General features: G+C 40.5%; 2 protein-coding genes across 6 annotated transcripts in view; one reads left to right on the forward strand and one right to left on the reverse strand.

Moving 5' to 3' along the window:
* The window catches only part of ica1 (islet cell autoantigen 1), a 119,695-nt gene extending 100,204 nt beyond the window's left edge, over positions 1–19,491 (forward strand). For 4 of the 5 annotated variants that reach the window (XM_063043795.1, XM_063043797.1, XM_063043796.1 and 1 more), the window contains exons 14-15: positions 5,272–5,367; positions 7,687–19,491. In XM_063043795.1, coding sequence (XP_062899865.1) covers positions 5,272–5,367; positions 7,687–7,808 — 218 coding nt within the window. In that variant the 3' untranslated portion in view covers positions 7,809–19,491. The remainder of the gene's footprint in view (positions 1–5,271; positions 5,368–7,686) is intronic. The other variant, XM_063043799.1, reaches the window with a different exon arrangement.
* Positions 19,492–20,374: 883 nt separating this feature from the next.
* The window catches only part of glcci1a (glucocorticoid induced 1a), a 235,131-nt gene continuing 231,178 nt past the window's right edge, over positions 20,375–24,327 (reverse strand). The window contains exon 9 of the mRNA XM_063043803.1: positions 20,375–20,447. Within this exon, the coding sequence (XP_062899873.1) occupies positions 20,433–20,447 (15 nt within the window). The 3' untranslated portion in view covers positions 20,375–20,432. The remainder of the gene's footprint in view (positions 20,448–24,327) is intronic.

Consider the following 24,327-nt stretch of genomic DNA (forward strand, 5'->3'; position numbering starts at 1 on the left):
CTTTTAAATGCCACAGAACGGCACCGGAGGGGCTCAACCAGTCAAGCAGCACCTCTGAAGAGAAATGGTTAGTCAGTGTCTCGGATCAAGACCGTTCATTTGGGCTCGCTCTCTTACTTTTAAACAGTCATTTCTGTAATCACCCTACTCTCCCTCAGTCAGGTGCTGGTAAACGTGTTGCCTCAGGTTGTGCGAGCCCTTGAAATTCTGATGGCTCTCACTTTCCACAAACAACTGTGTCCATAAACTGCTGAAGGTGTTCTAATTCAACATCAACTATCACCATTGTGCATCGACTAGATTGGATGTATATCCACAATGCCTCAGTCTTAAAATTTATTATTCCACTGTTCAAATTCCTCCTCCTCCTCAAGTATATAATCTCCTCCAGCCTATAGACTAGATTTCCTCCCACTCTGCATCCTTGTGTTACCCTCACCTCCGTACTCCACGATGAGCAGCTGAGCTTTCAGCAATTAGGTTAGAAGTTCTGGGACTTCTCTCGCTAATCTTTTCCCGTCTCTCTCCCTTGTACTTTTCCCCAATTTAAGATAGTCCTTGAAAGCTACTCTTTGACTATATTTTTGGTTAGCTATCCTAATATCCCCTTCTTCAGCTGGGAATCTGCATTTTACTGTACTACTATGAAACATTCTGGTGGCACAGTAGTGTAGTGATTAGCACAATTCTTTATTGTGTAGGTGACTGGGGTTCAATTCCCACTGCTGCCTATAAGGCTTTCTCCTCGTGACCACATGGCTTTCCTCCAGGTGCTCCAGACGTACCGGTTTGTAGGTTATTTGGTCATTGTAAATTGTCCTGTGGTTAGGCTAGGGTTAAATTGGGGGTTGCTGGGGCAACACGGCTTGAAAAGCCAGAGGGGCCTACTCCACGCTGTATCTCAATAAAAAGAAATGAATATATTTTACTGAATTCAAAGATTATATTAAATGTAATTTGTTGTAAAGTTATTACCATTCTGTAGATGCCCCCTCCCTAATACTGTTCTCTGAGCAAAAGACAGAGGTAATGTGGAGCACAAAATGTCAACGAATGCGCATAGTGCCAATACAGGGTTTTGACCAAAAACGTCAACAGTTCCTTTCCCCTCACAGATGCTACTCAACCTATTTAGTTTTTCCAGCAGATTATTTGTTGCTTCAGGTAGAAGAATGAGAGCTGGAATAAATGGGTGTAAATTCCTCTGGGTCAGTAGGCATGGGCAAATCAGCAGCCTTTTTTTCCTTTATAAGTGCATTCAATTTTATATTCCATCCTGATATGAATTTTACCACGGGTAACACAGAATCAAATGTGCATGGCAGCCAACTAGATTAAAGAAAGAGAGATCTAGTAATGTTGTTGGATGCTAGATTTTTGCTTTTGACTTCAGTGCGATCCAAATTAATAAAATGGAAATAATTCTGTTCTAAATGCCAGTCCAATTCCTGGTTGTCATGGGTTTGTAGCACAAATGATTCTCAAATTCTGCACCAACCGGCATCTCATTCTACAAGATCACAGTAATGGGATGTGCTTGGGGTGTATTCTAGTTCACACTACACCCGTCTATGTATTAACAAAAACAAAGTCCTGGAAATGGCAAGTCAGGAAACATCTGTGGAACGAGAAATTAATTTAACTTTTCCAGTCTCAAGTCCTTGTTTCCAGCAATTTGTGTGTGTTTTTTTTCCAGATTTCCAGCATCTGTACTTATTTTGTTATTTTTATTATCTAAGTGAAACTGGACTTGGGTCTATTTAATGTTGGCATTGGTTGCTTGCTGTGGAGTGCATTCCATTGTACAGTATTTGTACTTCATGCACAAAGATTAAAAAAGAAAAAGTGGAAGTAGTGACAGAAATAGAGGCATGGAGGGCTCAGAGAGGTTGTGATGATGTATTCCAGGATATTAAGAATGATTTTAAAATATATCCTTGCAAATATTACATGACCTTTCAATTATCTAGTATTTTCTTTAAGCTATTTTTTATAGTAAGATTTTATCTTAATTTGTCTTGTTCTTCAAGCTGAGTTCCCATCAAAATAGATCTTGCCCACTTACGGGTCTCAGGAAAAAAAGTATGTTTTTTCATTGATAAATATGAGTCACTTGTTAAAAAATTGTAAGTATAATCACCTGTCAAAATCAGTATTGTGTTTAAGCATTTCGCCTTTTTAAACAAAAAGTTATTCCAAGTATGAGAAGTGCTTTCTATTTAGTGATATCTTATTGTACTTCTCAAAAAATGGACTCTCAATTTTGAAATTAAAACTTAACATCAAGGGGCCTGCCCTGATTTCAGGCAGGATGTATGCATGAGTTTAATTTGCATACAAATTACAGGGCAGTGATTGATGTAGACACTTCCCGTGGCAGTTTCACTACCAGGAGGTTTGCAGTTGGCTGACCTTGGTTAAATAATTTAAATTAATATTTGCTTGTATGCTCGAGAAGCTGGAGTACTGTAGTGACAGTGGAGGAAAAACACATCTAATTCAGTATCGCCTCCTGCTCAATTTATTACAATGATAAAAAGAGCATTTTTGAATCAGAAAATGTTGGGTTAAGCATATAGCCAATTCTTTTTAAAAATAGCTCTTTTGGAATAAATTTGCTCATCAATTGTACAGTTCTTATTTTAATGTGATGGTGAACATGTTTGTTTTGGTTTCTGCCTTTTATATATAATCAATTTATAATGGGTAACGCATCTGTGTTAAGGATTTGAATGACAGTGGTTAATGTGGTTAGTAGTTTTGTGAAGGACAGAAGTTAGTGGAGTAGTAATGGGACAGTGTGTTGAAGAGGGCATTTGACACATGTTCTCACTCAGGACACTGGGTACAGGAGTCGAAATGTCATATTACGTCCATTCTGTGTTTTTAAAATAAACTACTTCTGACATCCCCCACTATACTTTCCTCCAATCACTGTAAAATTATGCCCCTTCATACAAGCCATTTCAAGTCAAGTCATTTTTTATTGTCATTTCGACCATTACTGCTGGTACAGTACACAGTAAAAATGAGACAATGTTTTTCAGGACCACAGTGCTACATGAACAATACATAAACTACACTGAACTACGTAAAACAACACAAAACTACACTAGACTACAGACCTACCCAGGACTGCATAAGGTGCACAAGACAGTGCAGGCATTACAATAAATAATAAACAAGACAATAGGCACAATAGAGGGCAGTAGGTTGGTGTCAGTCCGGGCTCTGGGTATTGAGGAGTCTGATGGCTTGGGGGAAGAAACTGCTACATAGTCTGGTCGTGAAAGCCCAAATGCTTTGGTGCCTTTTGCCAGATGGCAGGAGGGAGAAGTTTGTATGAGGGGCGCATGGGGTCTTTCATAATGCTGTTTGCTTTATGGATGCAGCACGTGGTATAAATGTCTAATGGCAGGAAGAGAGACCCCAATGATCTTTTCAGCTGACCTCACTATCCGCTGCAGGGTCTTGCAATCCGAGACGGTGCAATTTCTGAACCAGGCAGTGATGCAGCTGCTCAGGATGCTCTCGATACATCCTCTGTAGAATGTGGTGAGGATGGGGGGTGGGAGATGGACTTTTCTCAGCCTTCGCAGGAAGTAGAGATGCTGCTGGGCTTTCTTTGCTATGAAGCTGGTGTTGAAGGACCAAGTGAGATTCTCTGCCAGGTGAACACCAAGAAATTTGGTGCTCTTAACGATCACTATGAAGGAGTTGTCGATATTCAGCGGAGAGCGGTCACTCCGTGTCCTCCTGAAGTCAACAACCATCTCTTTTGTTTTATTCACATCCAGAGACAGGTTGTTGGCTCTGCACCAGTCCGTTAGCCACTGTACCTCCTCTCTGTATGCTGACTCATCGTTCTTGCTGATGAGACCCATCACGGTCGTGTCATCGGCGAACTTGACTATGTGGTTCAAGCTGTGTGTTGCACCACAGTCGTGGGTCAGCAGAGGAATGGCAGTGGACTGAGCACACAGCCCTGGGGGGCCCCCATTCTCAGTGTGATGGTGTTGGAGATGCTGCTTCCAATCCGGACTGACTGAGGTCTCCCAGTCAGGAAGTCTAGGATCCAGTTGCAGAGGGAGGCATTCAGGCTCAGTAGACTCAGCTTTCCAATCAGTTTCTGAGGAATGATTGTGTTGAATGCTGAACTGAAGTCTATGAACAGCATTTGAACATATGTGTCTTTTTTGTCCAGGTGGGTGAGGGCCAGGTGGAGGGTGATGGCAATGGCGTCGTCTGTTGAACCGTTGGGATGGTACGCGAACTGCAGGGGCTCCAGTGAGGGGGGCAGCGGGGTCTTGATGTGCCTCATGACGAACCACTCAAAACACTTCATGATGATGGATGTGAGTGCAACGGGGCGGTAGTCGTTGAGGCAGGACACTGAAGACTTCTTCGGCACGGGGTTGGGGACTTCTGCTCTGAAGATACAAACGCCTGAAAGCATTTACCAACATGCATAAGGACAGATTCCATCCCACTGTTTTCAGACTCTTGAATGGAACTCTTGTATGATAAAATGGACTCTAGACCTCACTATCTATCTTGTTATGATCTTTCACTTTATTGTTTACGTGTACTGCACTCTTTCAGGAGCTTTTACACCTTATTCAGCATTGTCTTTTTTTTTACCTTTTTCTATTTCTGTGCACCGTGCAATGATCAGATCTGTATCAAGAGTACGCAGGACAAGCTTTTCATTGTATCTTGGTACATGTGGTATTCATGAAACAATACCAATACTAGCACCAGTGTACTACATTATTAAAAAGGACAATCTTGTTTCTGGAAGTTTGCTGTACTCTAACAGGCAACAATGAGCACAATTCAGAAGTACTCTGTTTCTTGTCCATATTGTCACCCGGTGAGAGAAATGAAAGAAGACACTAATGAACAAGTCTTTCACTGCATGCAATCAAACTGAAACAAAACAACATAACTTGAACTGCACAAAATAGCTCTGTTTTAACGTGCACATTTGTAAATCTGTGATACTAATCCAATTAGTGTTGATGGATTAGTATCACAGATTATGACAAACAGATGTTTCCAGACCCACTGAGTTCCTTCAGCAGTTTATTTTTTACTTATGACAAGTTGTGTGTGGTATAGAATGGTTTAAAGCTGATTGATTATGTTTCTTTACAACATCTGTTCATAAATGTCCTCAGTAACTGGCAGCAGTGTAAAAACATGTGTATTGCAGTTTTTTTATATATACACATTCCATGTGTTTGAATACTTTGCTCAATTCTTTTTAAGGTTGGACAGCAGTCAGCCTCAATCATCAACCTGCATTTCGGTCAAAAGAGCAGCTAAACGGATTCATTGGGGATATGAGTAAGAATCCATTAAAAGGTCATTGTTTCATCGGCTGTGTGTGTGTGTGTGTGTGTCTCTGTGTGTGTGTGTGTGTGTGTGTGTGTGTGTGCGCGCGCACGCGCGCGCTGTATCTGAATATCATATAGTGCATGAATTGAGATATTCGAAGTCCAGTAATTGGGGCAGGTAAAGTTTATTAAATGAGATCCTCAGTAGTGGGTACAAAAGCAACAAGTCCATCTGTCTGAAATGCATTGGCCTTGCCAGAATATTCAGTACATCACAGTTCCTGATAATGTTTACCTCTATTTGGAGAAAGGTTGCACGGTGGGTTCAGTAGCAGAGTGGCTACATTACTGGGCTAATATCGTAAGTTAACATTTTCACCATGGTAGCTGGAGAACAAAGGCAAGTAATTAAATTCTGCATTAAAAATGTTAGTACTACTGAAAATACTGGATTGTTTAAAAAAAAAAGATATTTGATTCATGGATGTCCTTCGGGAAAGGAAATCTGCTTCCCTTAAACAATCTGGCCTGTGAGTGACTCCAGAATCACCAATTTAGTTGACTCATGACTGGTTACTCGGCTCAGGGGAATTAGGAATGAGTAGTAAACACAGGCTTTGCTTGTGATGATCAAATGCCCTGTAGTAATGTTAATGCCATCTTCACAAAACTTGGAGGAGATAATCATTCGGGACTTCAGTCCGTTCACAGTAACAGCATTGAGTTTTATATCAGACTGGTGACTTCTGACTCCTCGCTCACTACAGTCCTTTCCGGCATCTAGCTTCTCAGTGTCCAGAATTACAGTATGAGTTTTCCCCTGAGGTCACCTTTCAGTGTACGGGATGTCTTGGGTCAGGTGCAGAGTATTCTGGAAGGAGAGGGTGACCAGCCAGAAGTCTTGGTACATGTTGATACCAATGACATAGGTAGAAAAAGGGAGAAGGTCCTGAAGAGAGAACTCAGGGAGTTAGGTAGGAAGCTGAAAGGCAGGACCTCTAGGGTAGTAATCTTAGGGTTGCTGCCTGTGCCAGCGTGTGCAAGAATAGCATGATCAGGCTTACTAATGTGTGGCTGAGAGACTGGTGTAGGGGGCAGGGATTCCGATTCCTGGATCACTGGGGCCTCTTCTGGGGGAGGTACGACCTGTACAAAAAGGACGATTACATCTGAACCCAAAGGCTCCAATAATCACCTTTCATTCTTTTAAATTTAACTCCTTCATCCCAGAAATCATTAATGGTAAATCCTTGTTGCATTCCCTTTATGGTTGTCAATGTACCCTTTATTAAATACAACGAATCAATCTGCAGCAGTGTGGTCTCAGCAGGGCCATGTGCAAACTGAGGTATCAGCAAGATCATTTGAGTACAAAAGTATCTCTGGCTACCTAACTACTTGTTGTCAACCATTGTTCTTTGCTTGCTGCAATGGAGCCAATTTCAAATGTAATTTCCCACTTCCCCAATGGTTCCATGAGCTTTTCAAGCAATCCTGAATTGCAGGCCTTATTTAAAACCCTTGCTAAAATCCAAGTGGACCATGTTAAATGCACAGTCCGTAATGAACTTCCATATCGCCTGTTGTCAAGTTAACAGAATCTTGATGAATCTTTGCTTTTCAACAGAAAGTTTTATGCTGTAACTTCAAATTAAACAACAGACCTCTAATCCTTTATTATGGCCAGGGAGAAGTGACAAATGATGGTCCAGAATTTCCTCCTTTGTATCTTTTACTAACGTCACCATTTCATCCAGACCTGGGAATTTATTCACAGATCCTTTAAACAGGTTGCAGCTCTCTTGGTTATGTTGATTGAAACTCACGTGATAATTGGATGAACTTTTTTTGCCCTTTTCAGAAAGGAGCTTATAGATTTGTTCCTCCATCTCTCCCTGACTGTTTGGGGTCAATGGAACATTCCCAACAGTATGCAATTGATTTTTGTCGCATTTCCTATTTTAATATTTATTGTGAACCCTGTAGGAGATGTGATACTACATAGTTGGAGAATTCAGATTGTTGGCAGAGGAGCATGTATTCAGCATCTATGATCTGGTTACACTGAGGCTCAAAATCATATTTCATCTTCTGTGCAGAATTTGTTTGAGTAAAACTCCAGCTGTCATTTATTACAATATGAAACCTCATTTATAAAATACAATGTAATACAGTCTGGCAGATGTGCTGAATTTATTCATTCCAGGTAAAACTTGTTAGATTCAGCATGAAATATTAACAAACTTCAGTTATGATTGTATTCTGGCAAAATGTTTAGAGTTCTTTCCCCTACAATTAAGATACTGTAACACCAGATTTATTAACATAATATTTCTTGTGCTTTTAGGTGCTTCGAAAAATTCAACTGACCAGTCTACATGGTTTAAACTTTTTGCTGACCTGGACCCATTATCAAACCCGGATGCAATTGGACGAACTGATGAGGAACATGAGCTCCTCAATGCATGACACACATTAGTCTAAGGTGTAATCATGACTATAATATTGTAATCTTTGGTAAGTCTATTGAATGCTGACTACTAGATCCTAATTTTCTAATCTTTCACTCATTATAACCCGCTGAAAAAAATATTTAATTATTTTTATCAGCACAAATGATAGAAATCTATTAAAAAGACAATCTGTAAATGTTGATGTCTTGTTACTAAATGATAGAGAGTAATGTCATTTTTGTTCAATTAACCAGATGTTTTCTAGGCTACTTTCTACAACCAACAATAAATCTATATAATTGGCAACACTTTTTATTCAGAGAAGCTCTGTCATTGCACAGAGCCAACTTCTACACTGAACATTTTCCTTATTCAATTACTCTCAGAGAACAAATTGGAATTTATTTTCATCGGGGGGTGGTAAAATGCTCCAGTCACTCGGAAATGTACTGTATATGTTTCTATTTTCATCAGGGAATCAATCATCTCCCCCCTACATTGTACATGGCTCTGATTCTGAAATACACATTAATTCATGTTCTCAGATCATTAGTAATAGGAACAAAAAAGCAAGTATCCATTGATATAATTAGTGGGCTCGTGGCCAAGTGGTTAAGGCATTGGACTAGTGACCTGAAGGTCGTGAGTTCGAGCCCCAGCCGAGGCAATCTGTTGTGTCCTTGAGCAAAGCACTTAATCACACATTGCTCTGCAACAACACTGGTGCCAAGTTGTATGGGTCCTAATGCCCTTCCCTTGGACAACATTGGTGTCGTGGAGAGGGGAGACTTGCAGCATGGGCAACCGCTGGTCTTCCATACAACGTTGCCCAGGCCTGCACCCTGGAGAGTGAAGACTTTCCAGGTGCAGATCCATGGTCTTGCAAGACTAATGGATGCCTTTAATTTAATTAGTTAAATTTGAGGTTGTTTTGCGATTTACATGGTAACTCCATGTGCCATTCTATTAACAGCATGGGTACTGACTGAGACATGTTGTATTGTCATTAGATGAATCAGTAGCCTTGGCAGCATTGCTAAATCAGTACATATCTCTGAATCATGGTTAAAGAAAGAACTACTGCTTTTGGACTGGTAAGCAGAGCCATAGCAATTTCAGCTCAAGCAGTCCAGAGCTTTCAATTCTCCAAAAAGTTTGCATTATTGGTCAATTTTTACAGAGGGAGAGATGGAGGGAGACACCAAAGTGTGGGGTTAAAATTGAACCTCATCATGCTCATTTTTCTGGTAGGAAAACCAACGTGCAATACAGATACTTAGAGTAGTCGATTCATTTACAATCTAAATGAAGAGACTAATGGATGCTTTACGTTTTTTTGCTCGGCATATACCAGCCTCTCTCATTACCAACGCTATAGATGTATTTTTAAATTTTCAGTGCTTGTTGCTGTGCCCAACTTGCTTCTCCTTTGTGCTGTTGATACTGCTGGCTACATCCTGTTTTCTTTAGCTAGGAGGATTACTTCAGACATGCAGCTCACCTGAATTATTGAAATGAGTCTAGAGATCCAATTTTGGATCTGTTGGGGCTGCATTGGTCAAAGTTTAAAGTAAGTTTATAATCGAAGTACAGGTATGTCATCAGAAGGGTAGGGAAAGGAAGAAGACAGCAGTAATAGGGGACTCTATAGTTAGGGGGTCAGACAGGCAACTGTGTGGATGCAGGAAAGAAACATGGATGGTAGTTTGCCTCCCAGGTGCTAGGGGCTGGGGTGTTTCTGATTGTGTCCATGATATCCTGAAGTGGTAAGATGAACAACCAGAGATTGTGGTATATATTGGTATCAATGACATAGGTAGGAAAAGGGAGGAGGTCCTGAAAACAGACTACAGGGAGTTAGGAAGGAAGTTAAGAAGCAGGACCTCAAAGGTAATCTCAGGATTACTGTCTGTGCCACACAACAGTGAGTGTAGGAATAGAGTGAGGTGGAGGATAAATGTGTGGCTGAGAGATTGGAGCGGGGGGGGCAGGGATTCGGATTTCTGGATTATTGGGACCTCTTTTGGGGCAGGTGTAACCTGTACAAAAAGGACAGGTTGCACTTGAATCCAAGGGGGACCAATATCCTGGCAGGGAGGTTTGCTAAGGCTATTGGGAGAGTTTAAACTAGAAGTTTTGGGGGGTGGGAACCAAACTAAAGAGACTGGGGAAGAGGCTGTTGGCTCACAAATAGAGAAGCTTGGAGACAGTGCGAGAGGGAGGATAGGCAGGTGATAGAGAAGGGATGTGCTCTGACCGATGGTTTGAGATGTTTCTATTTTAATGCAAGAAGCATCATGAACAAAGCAGATGACCTTAGAGCGTAGATCAATACTTAGAGTTATGATGTTGTGGCCATTACGGAGACTTGGATGGTTCAGTGGCAGGAATGGTTGCTTAGAGTGCCAGGCTATAGATGTTTCAGAAAGGACGGGGAGGGAGGCAAAAGAGGTGGGGGCGTGGCATTGCTGATCAGAGATAGTGTCACGGCTGCAGAAAAGGAGGAAGTCATGGTGGGATTGTCTACTGAGTTTCTGTGGGTGGAAGGTAAGAACAGGAAGGGGTCAATAACTCTATTGGGTGTTTTTGTAGACCACCCAATAGTAACAGGGACATCGAGGAACAGATAGGGAGACAGATTCTGGAAAGGTGTGATAATAACAGGATTGTCATGGTGGGAGATTTTAATTTCCCAAATATTGATTGGCATCTCCCTAGACCAAAGGGTTTAGATGGGGTGGAGTTTGTTAGGTGTGTTCAGGAAGGTTTCCTGACAATATGTAAATAAGCCTACAAGAGGAGAGACTGTACTTGATCTGCTATTGGGAAATGAACCTGGTCAAGTGACAGATTTCTGGTCTCTCAGTGGGAGAGACAGTGATCACAATTCTATCTCCTTTACCAAAGCATTGGAGAGGGATGGGAACAGACAAGTTAGGAAAGCGTTTAATTGGAAAAGGGGAAATATGAAGCTATCAGGCAGGAACTTGGAAGCATAAATTGGGAACAGATATTCTCAGGGAAATGTACGGCAGGAATGTGGCAAATGTTCAGGGGATATTTGCGTGACGTTCTGCATAAATACATTCCAATGAGACAGGGAAAGGATGGTAGGGCACAGGAACCATGGTGTTCAAAGCTTGTTGAAAATCTAGTCAAGAAGAAAAGAAAAGCTTACGAAAGGTTCAAAGAACTAGGTGATGATAGAGATCAAGAAGATTATAAGGCTAGCAGAAAGGAGGTTGAGAAGGCCTTGGCCAAGTGTGACAGTGGAGAACTATGTATGGAACCGGAGGAGATAACAGAGATACTTAATGAATCCTTTGCTTCAGTATTCACTAGGGAAAAGGATCTTGGTGATTGCAGGGATGACTTACAGTGGATTGAAAAGATTGAGCATATCGACATTAAGAAAGAGCATGTGCTGGAGCTTTTGGAAAGCATCAAGTTGGATAAGTCACTTGGATCGGACGAGATGTAGCCCAGGCTACTGTGGGAGGCGAGGGATGAGATTGCTGAGCCTCTGGCAATGATCTTTGCATCATCAATGGGGACGGGAGAGGTTCCAGAGGATTGGAGGCTTGCGGATGTTGTTCCTTTATTCAAGAAAGGGAGTAGAGATAGCCCAGGAAATTATAGCCCGGTGAGCCTAACTTCAGTGGTTGGTAAGTTGATGGAAAAGATTCTGAGAGGCAGGATTTATGAACATTTGGAGAGGTATAATATGATTAGGAATAGTCAGCATGGCTTTGTCAAGGGCAGTTCATGCCTTATGAGCCTGATTGAAATTTTTGAGGATGTGACTAAACGCATTGATGATTGTAGAGCAGTAGATGTCGTGTATATGGATTTCAGCAAGGCATTTGATAAGATACCCTATACAAGGCTTATTGAGAAAGTAAGGAGGCATAGGATCCAAGGGAACATTGCTTTGTGGATCCAGAATTGGCTTGCCCACAGAAGGCAAAGAGTGGTTGTAGCTGGCTCATATTCTGCATGGCGGTCGGTGACCAGTGGTGTGCCTCAGGGATCTGTTCTGGGGCCTCTTCTCTTTGTGATTTTTAATAAGTGACCTGGATGAAGAAGTGGAGGGATGGGTTAGTAAATTTGCTGATGACACAAAGGTTGGGGGTGTTGTGGATAGTGTGGAGGGCTGTCAGAGGTTACTGCGGGACATCGATAGGATGCAAAACTGGGCTGAGAAGTGGCAGATGGAGTTCAACCCAGGTAAGTGTAAGGTGTTTCATTTGGGTAGGTCAAATATGATGGCAGAAGATAGTATTAATGGTAAGATTTTTAGCAATGTGGAGGATCAGAGGGACCTTAGGGTCCGAGTGCATTGGAGACTAAAAGCTGCTGCGCAGATTGACTCTGTGGTTAAGAAGGCACACAGTGCATTGGCCTTCATCAGTCATGGGATTGAGTTCAAGAGCCGAGAGATAATGTTGCAGCTATATAGGACCCTGGTCAGGCTCCACTTGGAGTACTGTACTCAGTATTGGTCACCTCGCTACAGGAAGGATGTGGAAACTATAGAAAGTGTGCAAAGGAGATTTACAAGAATGTTGCCTTTATTGGGGAGCATGCCTTATAGGATGAGTGAACTCGGCTTTTTCTCCTTGGAGTGGTGGAGGATGAGAGGTGAGCTGATAGAGGTGTATAAGATGATGACAGGCATTGATTGTGTGGATAGTCAGAGGCTTTTTCCCAGGGCTGAAATGGCTAACATGAGAGGGCACAGTTTTAAGATGCTTGAAAGTAGATACAGAGGAGATGTTAGGTTTTTTTTCACACACAGAGAGTGGTGAGTGCATGGAATGGGCTGCTGGCAATGGTGGTGGAGGCGGATATGATAGGGTCTTTTAAGTGTTACGTACGCCATAACTGGGATGCCAAACCAGCAGAAATGGACCACTTAGTTGGAGTCTGGATTACTGGAACTAAGAAAGTTTTATTAAAGAAATAAGTAACACAGTACTCTAATCGTAAGGATGTAAATGCAACAGGTTAGCAATGATAAAACACACATGTACACAGAACTAGGATAATAGGAATCAATCAAGCTCTATCGCAGTCTAGGGGTAAAATGATCAGTCTCAAGTGGCGCAGAGTTCAGTTCAGCTTAGTACAGTTCGCAGTAATCGCTGTTGTGCCATTGGAGAGAGGGAGAGGGAATATGCAAATTCTGATTCACACAGACCTTTGTTCTTCGCAGTTGACTTTCGGGCGGACTCTTTTAATGTCTTCTGTGGTCACCGACTGTGACCCCTCCGTTCCGGATACGACCGTTCTTCCGCGGTGAACCCGGCACCCAGGCAAGGGCCGACACACACACCAGGTTCCCGCCGATCGTACCTTTTCACCCTGTGCATCTATGGTTGGTCCCGCGACCAGACCTCCAAACTCCCGCCAACCTGTGGGAGCACACTGCTTTTCCAGGGTCTCATTATCTTGTGATCTTGTGGAGTCTGTCGTGCCTTAGAGAACCTGTTCCTTTTATCCCCCTGCTGGGGTATCGCCTGTCCATCAAACTTCAAATAGTTCAGGTTCAAAGCAACCGGTCTGTCAATACTCGGAACTGTGTCTCTTTTTGTTAATCTCTCTCCTCTCTCATTAACATTTTGAACGCTTCTCCATTTGTCTCTCTTACCGCTCTCATCAGTATCAATCTTCTGATAACTTGGTTTTTCGTCACATAAGAGACTCCTGGATAGATACATGGAGCTTAGAAAAATAGAGGGCTATGGGTGAGCCTAGGTAATTTTTCTGTAAGTACATGTTCAGCACAGCATTTGTGGGCTGAAGGGCCTGTGTTGTGCTGTAGGTTTTCTGTGTTTTTATGTACAACATTGAGATTCATCTTCTTGTGGGCAAACTCAATAAATCCAATAACCATAATAGTATCGATGAAAGGCCCTACCAACCGGGTGGACAACCAATGTGAGTTTTAAAAAAACACGGTACAAATACAAAAAGGAAAACAAATTATAATATAAATAAACAACCAATAAATATTAAGAACAGGAGATAAAGAGTTGTTGAAAGTGAGTCATAGGTTGTGGGAATAGTTCAGTAATGGGTCATGGTGTTGCTTGGTACAAAAATGGGTAAAGTCATTTCTGCCCCAAAATATTGCGATTTAACTACTCCAATCTGTAAATATCAATACTCGTTTGATAAAATCTAAACCAAATTGAAGTAATTTATAATTTATGTTCAATGAAAAAAGCTCTAAATCTTTCCCACATCATAGATTAATCCATCTGTAATACCAGAGTCTTTTTAAGAGCAAAGGTTATAAGACATTTGAATAGAATTAGGCCATTTGGCCCATTGGGTGTATTCCACCGTTTTATCATGGCTGATTTGTTATCCTTCTCAACCCCATTCGCCTGCGTTCTCCTCATAACTTTTGACACCTTTACTAATCAAGAATTTATCAACCTCCACTTTAAATATACCCAATGACTTGGCCTCCACAGCCATCTGTGGCAATGAATTTCACAGATTCGCCACCACCTTGCTAAAGAAATTATTACTCATCACTGTTCTAAAGGGATGTGCTTGTCAGGCTTTCATAGATCATGTATGGTATTTCATAAGTATTCTCATCCACAATTTGTACAAGTTAAAAATAAAATCTTTGGTTATAACTAGCTTCTCTTAATGAATTCTAACATGATTAGGCTAATAGCCATTAGTTGAATCCATTTTAGAATTTTAAGTGAAAGTCAAAATTTGGCTTGTATAATGTTTTCTTAAATGAAAATACTGTTGTAGTTCTTATTTCAGTGTGAAATATTAGTTGATATTATCTGCCATTGCTATCACAGAGGATGTCTAAACCCAATTCATCTCCCATTCCAAAATCTGTACAGTGTTTCTGGGGATTATAAGAGACTGCCATTCAGTTTCTTGTATTCATCCTTTCTCTTCCAACAGCTACCCGCTTAGTCCATCTCTTTCTCCACTGCTCTACAGTTTTTAAAGTGTATATACCCAGTCACCTTTTTTGCATGGTCCTGTTGGATCTACTTCTGTAATGCTTTGATGTAGTGTTTTCCTGATCACAAGTGTGCTTTATAAGTCCTCACCATTCCTTAATTCCAAAATTATCTCCAGTTTGATGAGTCAGCTCCTTATTTATTTTGCAAAACAAAATCCACTTTACAAACTAAAATCGTTAATTTTGAATGTTTCTAATAATCAACCTCAAACTTTTGTCCCGAGGAAAATGATTGCAGCTTCACCAGTCAGTTAAGATTGAGGTCCAGCCTTCCTGATCAACATTCTAGCTCATCTTCTCTGCATCTTCCAAAGCCCAAGCATCCTTCCTCTGGTATTCTAACTGCATAACATAATCTGACTGAGACATGATCACAACTTGTAAATGTTTAATATCTCTCTTGTTTGTACAATAATCCTTGGGAAAGACAATGATCCCTAAAGCAACTGTAACAGCTTTAATACATTACAGCACAAGAACAGGCCCTTTTGCCCATTGTATTATGCTGAACTAATTAAACTAGCCACCAAATGCCCAACTAAGCTAGTCCCTTGTGACTACACAATGTCCATATCTTCTTTCTCGCGAAACACCTCTATTGTATTTGCCTCCACCGCCACCCCTGGCAGCACAGTCCAGATACCCATCTCTCTGTAAAAGAAATCTTGCCCTGTGTATCTCCTTTTAATTTGCACCCCCCCGCCACCCCACCTTAAATGGATGCTGCCTGGAATTAAACACTATAAGCCTCAGAAAAAGTTCATTGTTTTCTATTCTATCTATATCTCTCACAAACTTGTAAACTTCTATCAGGTCTCCTCTCAGCTTCTGCTGCTCCAGCGAAAGCAGTCCAAGTTTGTCCAACTTTGCCTCGTAGAACATGCCCTCTAATTCAGGCAGCACCCTAACGAGCCTCTTCTGCACCCTCTCCAAAGCCTCAACATCCTTCCTATAATGGGACAATCAGAAATGAATCCAATACTCCAGCAGTGGCCTAGCTAGAGTTTTATAAAGCTGTAAAATAACTTCCTTGCTCTTGAGCTGAATTCGTCAACTAATAAGGGCAAGCATGCTACTTGCCATCTTTCCCAAACTGTTTACCAGTGTGGCCACTTTTAGGGAACTATGGGCTTGAACTCTGCAGCAGCACCGTGTTGAGTCTTGCCACTAACTGCATACTGTTCCTTTACACTTCATCTTCCAAAGGACAACAATTAAAATTTGGCTGGGGTAAACACCAGCTGCCAATTCTCCACCCATATCTGCAACTGATCCATGTTCCGCTGTATCCTTTGGCAGTCTTCTATACTATCTGTAAAATCATCTGCAAGTGTACTAATCCACTGGACACATTTTCATCCAGGTGATTAGTAGAGGTCTCACCACAGATCCCCATTCAACACTATTAGTCACAGACCTCCAGCCAAGAACAAGTCACATTGACCATTACCCTATGTCTTCTGTAACTCTGAGCTTCTTCAACTTGTCTGATCGTGCAGTTCCTTTAAAATTATATCATCTAATTTATATTGTCTCTCCTTAATATGAAATGATGCAGGAAGATTATTTTGAGTGAACAGGTTCTACATTAAATGAACTGACCATATGAATTCAGGACTCTCATCAAGATGTATGAACGATGACAGATAAACCTCTGCATCGACACACTGCTGGTTTACACATCCCAAAAATGTAATGTTGGGCTGCCTATCTCACCAGCACACAGTTTAGGGAAGTGCCAGGAAAGGAATACAGCAAAAAATTGAAGCAAATGTAGCCAGCAGAGGCTGTCAGGAGGACTGCAGAGTTGCATCTAGAATTCAGAAGAAAAACATAAACAGTTTTAACTGCAACCACACACAAAATACTGGAGGAACTGAGCAGGTCAGGCAGCATCTATGGAAATGAATAAACAATCGATGTTTCTGGACTGAGAAGGAAGGGGGAAGATGCCAGAAAGTTTTAACTGTCAGACTTTAAAATGCTTGATCTTTTTTTAATGTAGGATTATGAACATCTTCGAATAATTACATTTAATTGTTGTGACACAGTGGTTCTTTCACAGACTTTGTCCTCTGACAAAGAACCCTGGTTGTGGAAAATTTCAAGTAAAAGGCAGCACAGCTCGGGGATCTGGATTTGATCCAGATCTCGGGGGCTGTCTGTGGTAGTATGAGTACATTTTCCCTGTGATGTTAATTGGTTAGGCCCATCACCCCTACTGAAGCAATGGCTGCCGACAGCATCTCGCCAGGGGCCTCTGTCCTGGGCCAGGCAATGAAGTTATCCCCAGGTGCAGGCCATCTTCTTGGTGTATGCTTCCTGTCCCAGGGATGAAGTCTGTTGGTGTATCTACAGGATGCATTTGCTAGCCTCTTGGCAACCCTCCTTTTGCAAACAGACTTGGGACCATCCATAGTAGAGTTATCACAAAGATGTACTGGTAGATTAATTGATTATTGTGAATTGGGGAGGGAGTTGTAGATCAGAGAAAGATTAGTGAGAATAGGAATGTCAATGGGGTGAACGGCAGCCTCTTGCCTTATACAATATAAAAATATTTACACAACTGAGCTAGCTAGACATTCACCACTGTAATCTCTGGCGAATGACTGGAAATAGATACACTGACCTTTCCTTGCCGACCTTGAGGCACAAGCAAATTCCTTAATGTTGCTGTTAACTAAATTGTGATTGGCTGTCTGCATAGACCAGGAATCAAATGTGAGTGAGGTCTTGCTCATCTGAATTCTTCACTACACTTGCAAAATATTGAATTTTGGTAGTTGCCAAATGCTGCCAATTTAGGCTCCATTGACAACAGTATCATATTTTAGGCAGGCACTGGTGCATTTTATGTACATTGTTTTATATATTTCCTGGATCTATTTCTATTAGCAAAGATAAGAATTTGATTCAAGTGCTTTTTCTTATTTATCTCTCATACTGTTGTTTGCTTCAAAAGATGAAACGTTATAAACCGAGTGAAATTTTCTTTTTGAGGTAAAATGATATAGATTACATTGCTTTTTTTTTGTTTCCACAAAAAAGTTGGCTTGTAAGATTAAAAAAAATCGGTTCTAAGCTTTTCCATTCACTATGTGATGCATTATTTATTTTCTGAATACATTTTCAAGATTGTGTGGAATAGCGATGTAACTGCAATTGGTTCTTTTATAAAATCCCAATAGTAAATTTATTCAAAATAATAAGCTACAAAGCCTATAAAAAGTATTAACACCCCCCCCCAGAAGTTTTCATGTTTTATTGTTTTATAACACTAAATCACAGTGGATTTAATTTGGTTTTTTGGACACTGATCAACAGAAAAATACTTTTCATGGAAACAGATCTCTGCAAAATGATCTAAATTAATTTAAAATATAAAACACAAAATAATTAAGCGCATAAGAATTCACCCTCTTTGATAAGACACACCAAACCATCACTGGTGCAGCCATTTGGTTTTAGAAGTCACATAATTAGTTAATTGGAGATCATCATATGTAGTCAAAGTGTTTCAATTGATTTTAATAAAATACGCCTGTGTCTGGAAGGTCTACTGCTGGTGAGTCAGTATCCTGGCAAAATATACACCATGAAGACGAAAGAAAACTCCAAGCAACTCTGTGAAAAGGTTATTGACAAGCACAAATCAGGAGATGGATACAAGAAAACTTACAAGGGAAAAAATATGGCGCAGCTGTAAACCTGCCAACAGCAAACAGTCCTCAAAAGCTGAGTGGTCGTGCAAGAAGGGGACTAGAGAGGGAGGCCACCAAGAGAACAATGACAGCTCTGGAGGAGTTGCAAGCTTCAGTGGCTGAGATGGGAGAAACTGTGCATACAATGACTGTTGCCCAGCTGCTTCACCAGTCACAGCTTTATTAGAGAACAGCAAAGGGAAAGCACTGTTGAAAAAACTCATGAAATCTCAGCTTGATTTTGCCAGAAGGCATGTGAGAGACTCTGAAGCCAGCTGGACGAAGGTTCCATGGTCTGCTGAAACCAAAATTGAGCTTTTTGGCTGTCAGACGAAATGCTATGTTTGGTGTAAGCCAAAACACTGCACATTATCAAAAACACACCATATCTACTGTGAAGCACGGTGATGGCTGCATCATGCTGTAGGGATGCTTCTCTGCAGCAGGCCTTGGAAGGCTTGTGAATGTAGACGGTAAAATGAATACAGCAAAATACAGGGAAATCCTGGAGGAAAACTGGATGCAGTCTGCAAGAGAACTGTGACTTAGGAGAAGATTTGTTTTCCAGCAAGACAATGACCCCAAGCATAAAGCCAAAGCTACACAGGAGTGGCTTAAAAACAAAGTTAATATCCTGGAGTGGCCAAGTCAGTGTCCAGACCTCAATCAAATTGAGAATTTGTGGCTGGATTGAAAAGGACTATTCACTCATGATCCCCATGCAAACTGACAGAGCTTGAGGAGTTTTGTAAAGAAGAATGGGGAAAAATTACCGTGTCCAGATGTGCAAAGCTGATAGAGACCTATCCAAAAGTACATCTACTAAATACTGACTTGAAGGGGGTGAATACTTGTGCAATCAATTATTTTGTGTTTTATATTTGTAATTAATTTACATCACTTTGTAGAGATCTGTTTTCACTTTGACATGAGTCTTTTTCTGTTGATCAGTGCTGGGGGGAAAAGAAACAAATCCACTATGATTCAATGTTGTAAAACAATAAAACATGAAAACTTCCGGGGGGGAGGGGGGTGCTGAATACTTTTTACAGGCACTGTAAACTGTATGCCATTACCAAGCTGCATTTTTATATATATAAGTATTTTCTAAGGCAATGCTTAATTTCACATATTCTTGGGGTCTTTGCTTGAAATTGTTTTTGTTTTGCAGTTGTGAAAATAAAATAACAATATTTACAATTAATTTTCTTCATGTGTTATTTGTTTCATTAATTCTGAGATACAATTCTACAGCTGAATGATCAGTTGTCAAGATATTAAACCTTGTATTTCATCTCTACTGCACCCTATGCTGAAGTCAAAAACATCCTAAGCTTTCATGGTTCAATGTTGGGAAATCCTAAAGACAGACAGACTTTACAATACAAGAAGTACTGGAAGAAAAATACTTATTCTATACTGTAATTGGTTGGTTCTGATATGGACCCTTAGCCTCAAACTACGTACCAGCCATTTTTAGTTATACTCCTAATCACCCTACCTTTAAAATCACAACCATAGCATTTCTAGCGGCTTGGAAATAAAATGAAAGCATTACACAGGAGTCTTGGTGTAACAACCTTTGTGCAGCAACTCAATCATGCAGCACTGATGCATGTCCTGGACTTGCCCAACTGATGACCTTATCTTGCTGCTTGAAAAACTCAAATGACCTCACAAAACTACTGAGCTACTAGATTACCAACGCTTGTTCTTTCCATATGCCTCTCTGAACACACTTAAAGATTCCCAAAAAGTTTACTTGGCAATGCATTCAACATTTAGGAAAAAAATTGTACCTTGGGATTGCTTTGGTTGCCTTCCATTATTATCTTCCACCTCACATCAAGCCACGTATGATTGCTTCTGTAGTTGGCCAAACTTTAAGGGTCATTTTCTGATGACAGTCCTAATAAACCATCCAAGATTTTTACCTGCCACAAAGCTGTAACATGATTTGGCACTTTTAGACAACAGAAGTTTTCCATAAATAGAAATTTGATTGCAATAGTAAGCAGAACAATTATTTGGTCAAGATTTAAAACCTCAAAACTTCTTAAAGGTTAGTAAGGTTATAATTATGAAACTACATAAAAATATAATAATTATTCAAGATTCATTGCTCAGATTTCTTAATTTGATAAGCATTAAATAAATCACAAGGACTTAATGATATATTTCTTGGATGTATTTAATGGTAAGTTGAGTTTTCTCCAAGTTCAACAGATGACTGTTTTGCAGTTGTCTATGTTAGTTATACTTAACTTCCGCAATTAAAAAACTATCAAGTCAGGATTTATTTTAAAGTAACCTAAATGGTGATTGCCTTGAAAACCGTTTTCATGCAGGATTGTGTCTAACTGCAAAAGGACTGCCATTGTGGTAATAGGACTGTCTCTTGCTGCTCAGAAAGCAAGTTATTTTGCAATGTCACAGTTAGCTAATATTACCCATCATTAAGATGTTATATTTCAGAGATGTGTGACTAAATTAACACAAATCTTTCCTCAGAGGATCTTGCCTGGATGTCTGCAGAACATATTTTTAAAGAAGTGAATGTATCAAAAGTGCCTCGTTGTTCATTGTAATTAATCAGATTAAAATAGACTGATCCAGCAAAGAATATTGTCTGGATTGTTTCAGTATCTTCAAGGTATATACTAACTAATTTCAGTTACATTCCTAATTCCCTTTTCCCTATCTTGCCAGTTAGATTGCTACACAGAGTCAAGAAAGTGAAATCAGATCTCTGAATAAGGTTGCTGCAGGCACTTAAGTAACACGAGGAATTCTGCAGATGCTGGAAATTCAAGCAACATACATCAAAGTTGCTCTTACTAGCTCTTCTTTCAGTTAGTCCTGACGAAGGGTCTCGGCCCAAAACATCGACTGTACCTCTTCCTAGAGATGCTGTCTGGCCTGCTGCGTTCACCAACAATTTTGATGTGTGTTGTTAAGTAACACTATTGTTTCCAAGGCATTGGTCAGTTGCTGACCAAACAAATGCAACTACAGTAGACAGCAAAGCTATTTTATCTTCGTGAAATTACTGTCCTCGAAAACTCATCCTTACCCAATCTGGTTGATAGGAAACTTTAGATCCACACCCATAAATTAGACTCTTTAACTACCCTTTAAAAACCCTTAGGGACTCCTTGTAACAGGCTAAAAATGAAACACAAACAACAAACCTGAGCACATTAAGTGTGAAGGGACTGCTCTTCAAATACAAGTTACTGTAAGGATATTCAGTAATTCGCAGTGAAGAAAATTAACTAGTGAAGTAGGCAATTGAGGCCATGGAAAACAATGGGGGAAAAAATCAATATTTCTCTGCGCTTAGGATTTATGGGGAAGGAAGAAACACACTTAAATTTACTTCTCGTTCATACAAAGGACATAATGAGCTGACGCCCCAAGAGTCAGAGTGGTCTACGATTGGCAATCAGGCTTGGTAGTTGGATCCTGAGACATGGCTCCCACCTTGATGGTCTTCGACAGTCACGCAGTCTTTTGAACCACTTTTAAATAGCTCCTAAGTTATCAAATAAAACCATTTAAAAATGAACAGGGAATAATAAAATGAAGTAAAGTCATTCAACTATCTTCTTACTGTCAGTGACACCATTAAAATGCTGAAGGGCTGGATATGAAGAACATTGCCCCCTTTCCCCGTTGTGCTACTTGGCTTATCGGTTGATGCAATGGTGTAGCAGATGCCTAGAAGTGCTGGCTTCTTCCTCCACTCCCACCCCCGCCCCCCGTGCCTCTTGGCTGACCCCACCAGCTAGATATGTAGACGTCTGACTCATACTTTAGCTACAAATGGTGGACAGATGACCCACCAGCTGTCAGCCAGTCTATTCTGCATTAGCTTGAATTTAATTGGTTTGGTAATAGCTGTACACAAGGCTAAGTTAATATAAAGTGATATATAATTAATAATAAAAGATAGCTTTGCTTAGAAAAATGCTGTGAGAAATAACGGGGAAGAAATACCACCACCCCAACAGTACTGGCTGGCTGTCCTGTCTGCTTAAATCCCAGGCAGTTTTCCAGCACCTTGCATAGTGCACAAGAGCACAGAGCCTGTCAGTGTAAGTGGGCTTCCAGAATGAGTTCAAGAGAGTGCATTCCCCCTCACGCAATTTCCAAACTCATCTGCTATCACAGCTGACCCTGTTATTTTTACCTATTTCCCTTTCGGGGACGTGTGCATTGCACACAAGCCCAGTGTATATTACCCATGACTAAGTTGAGGAGAGGAGGGGTTTGCCCTTAAGAAGGTGGGGCATTTGATTGATGCTGCACACTGCAGCCACTGTGTGATGGTGGTACAAGGAAGGAGCCTTGTAGTTAGCGGGCAGGGTGTCAATCAAGCTGTCACACACTTGCTTTGATGTTAAGGGCAGACACTTATCACCTCAACTTGGAAATTCAGCTCTTCTATCCCTGTTTAGACCAAGAATGTCTCTGAATTACCTTTTGACATTCACAAGCATTAAAAAATATCTTCAGACCTCTGGAAAAATAATTATGAATGAATTTAAGCAAGTTTAAAATGAAGGCTAAATTAAAACTAAAATGTGCAAAAGCACAACACAAAAGCAATTCAAACTTCCCTAATTACACCACACAAAAAATCTCTCATTCTCTCAGAAGCCAATTTCTTCCAGCCAGTGGTGGCATCGGATCTAATGCAGTGCAGGTTCCTGGCCAGACAGCTGGGAAATCTGTGCAGGTTGGTTTTATGCCAGTGGCTTCCATCAGGCCCACTGAGGCAGTAGAGGTGCCCCCAACGCCAACACTGTGCTGAGCACAAGGCCGCACCTCAGGCTGAGATCAACCATAGCCTGACAAATCGAAGCAATCTGGAAAAGAACACCTTAACACTATAAAACACAATTCTTCAGTCTTAGTTGGTGGGTGAGCTGCCATTTCATTCATATTTCATCAAACCCTTTAATGAATCCTTATTTTGGCACACTTACTTGTGTAAAATATGAACCCACGATTTGTAAGTGAGCCATAGGAGACTTTACGAAGAGGACGAATTATTCCAACTCCCCTTCCTTTGATTTGATGCTATCGCATGTTTTGAGGTAGTTCTGCTACTCTATATTCAGGTGAATTTTACATTAAAATTTTTTCAGCTATTAAGATTGGGTAGATCTTCTGTCCAAATGAAAGAATATCCCTGAGTAAAAATGCCAGTGACAATGGCCAGTGAACAGCAGTCATGGTTAGCTAGACAGTCTTCAGTGGCAAATTGAAATCCATCAAGTTTCTTAAGTAGCACTGTGCACACAAGTAACTTGGAAATTAGCCAGTTGATGGAGCAGAGTATAAGTATCAATCACTGACACCATGTAAAGTAGCTTGAGACCACCAGCTCTATCTTAAGTCCTGTATAAATTAGTGCATTCACTCCAATAAGGTGAGAATTTCTAATTGAAAATGAAATCAAAATTTGAATTAATGATGGGTTTCGGACTCACAAATTGGAATGAGAAAGGAGGATTACTGATTTATTGGAAAAAAATTAGTTTGAAGGCTGTATGTTAATACAAATATCTCCAGACTTGCTTCAGTTTAATATATCATTAAATCTTAATGTTCACACCATATATAAAGAAGTTTAGATAATAAAACAAATTTGCACCCAAATTTTGTACAGACTATTGTATTTCTGATAAAAATTTTCATTAGTATTTGTGAAAAATAACTGGAATGCCAACCTAAAGGAAGTTGCAGTTCAAGAGAAGCACAGAATATATTCAGGACTCTCACCACCCAACATAGTTTTCAAATGAGCAATATGAATA

The sequence above is a fragment of the Mobula hypostoma genome, chromosome 3 (assembly GCF_963921235.1).
Source record: "Mobula hypostoma chromosome 3, sMobHyp1.1, whole genome shotgun sequence".
Lineage (NCBI taxonomy): Eukaryota > Metazoa > Chordata > Chondrichthyes > Myliobatiformes > Myliobatidae > Mobula > Mobula hypostoma.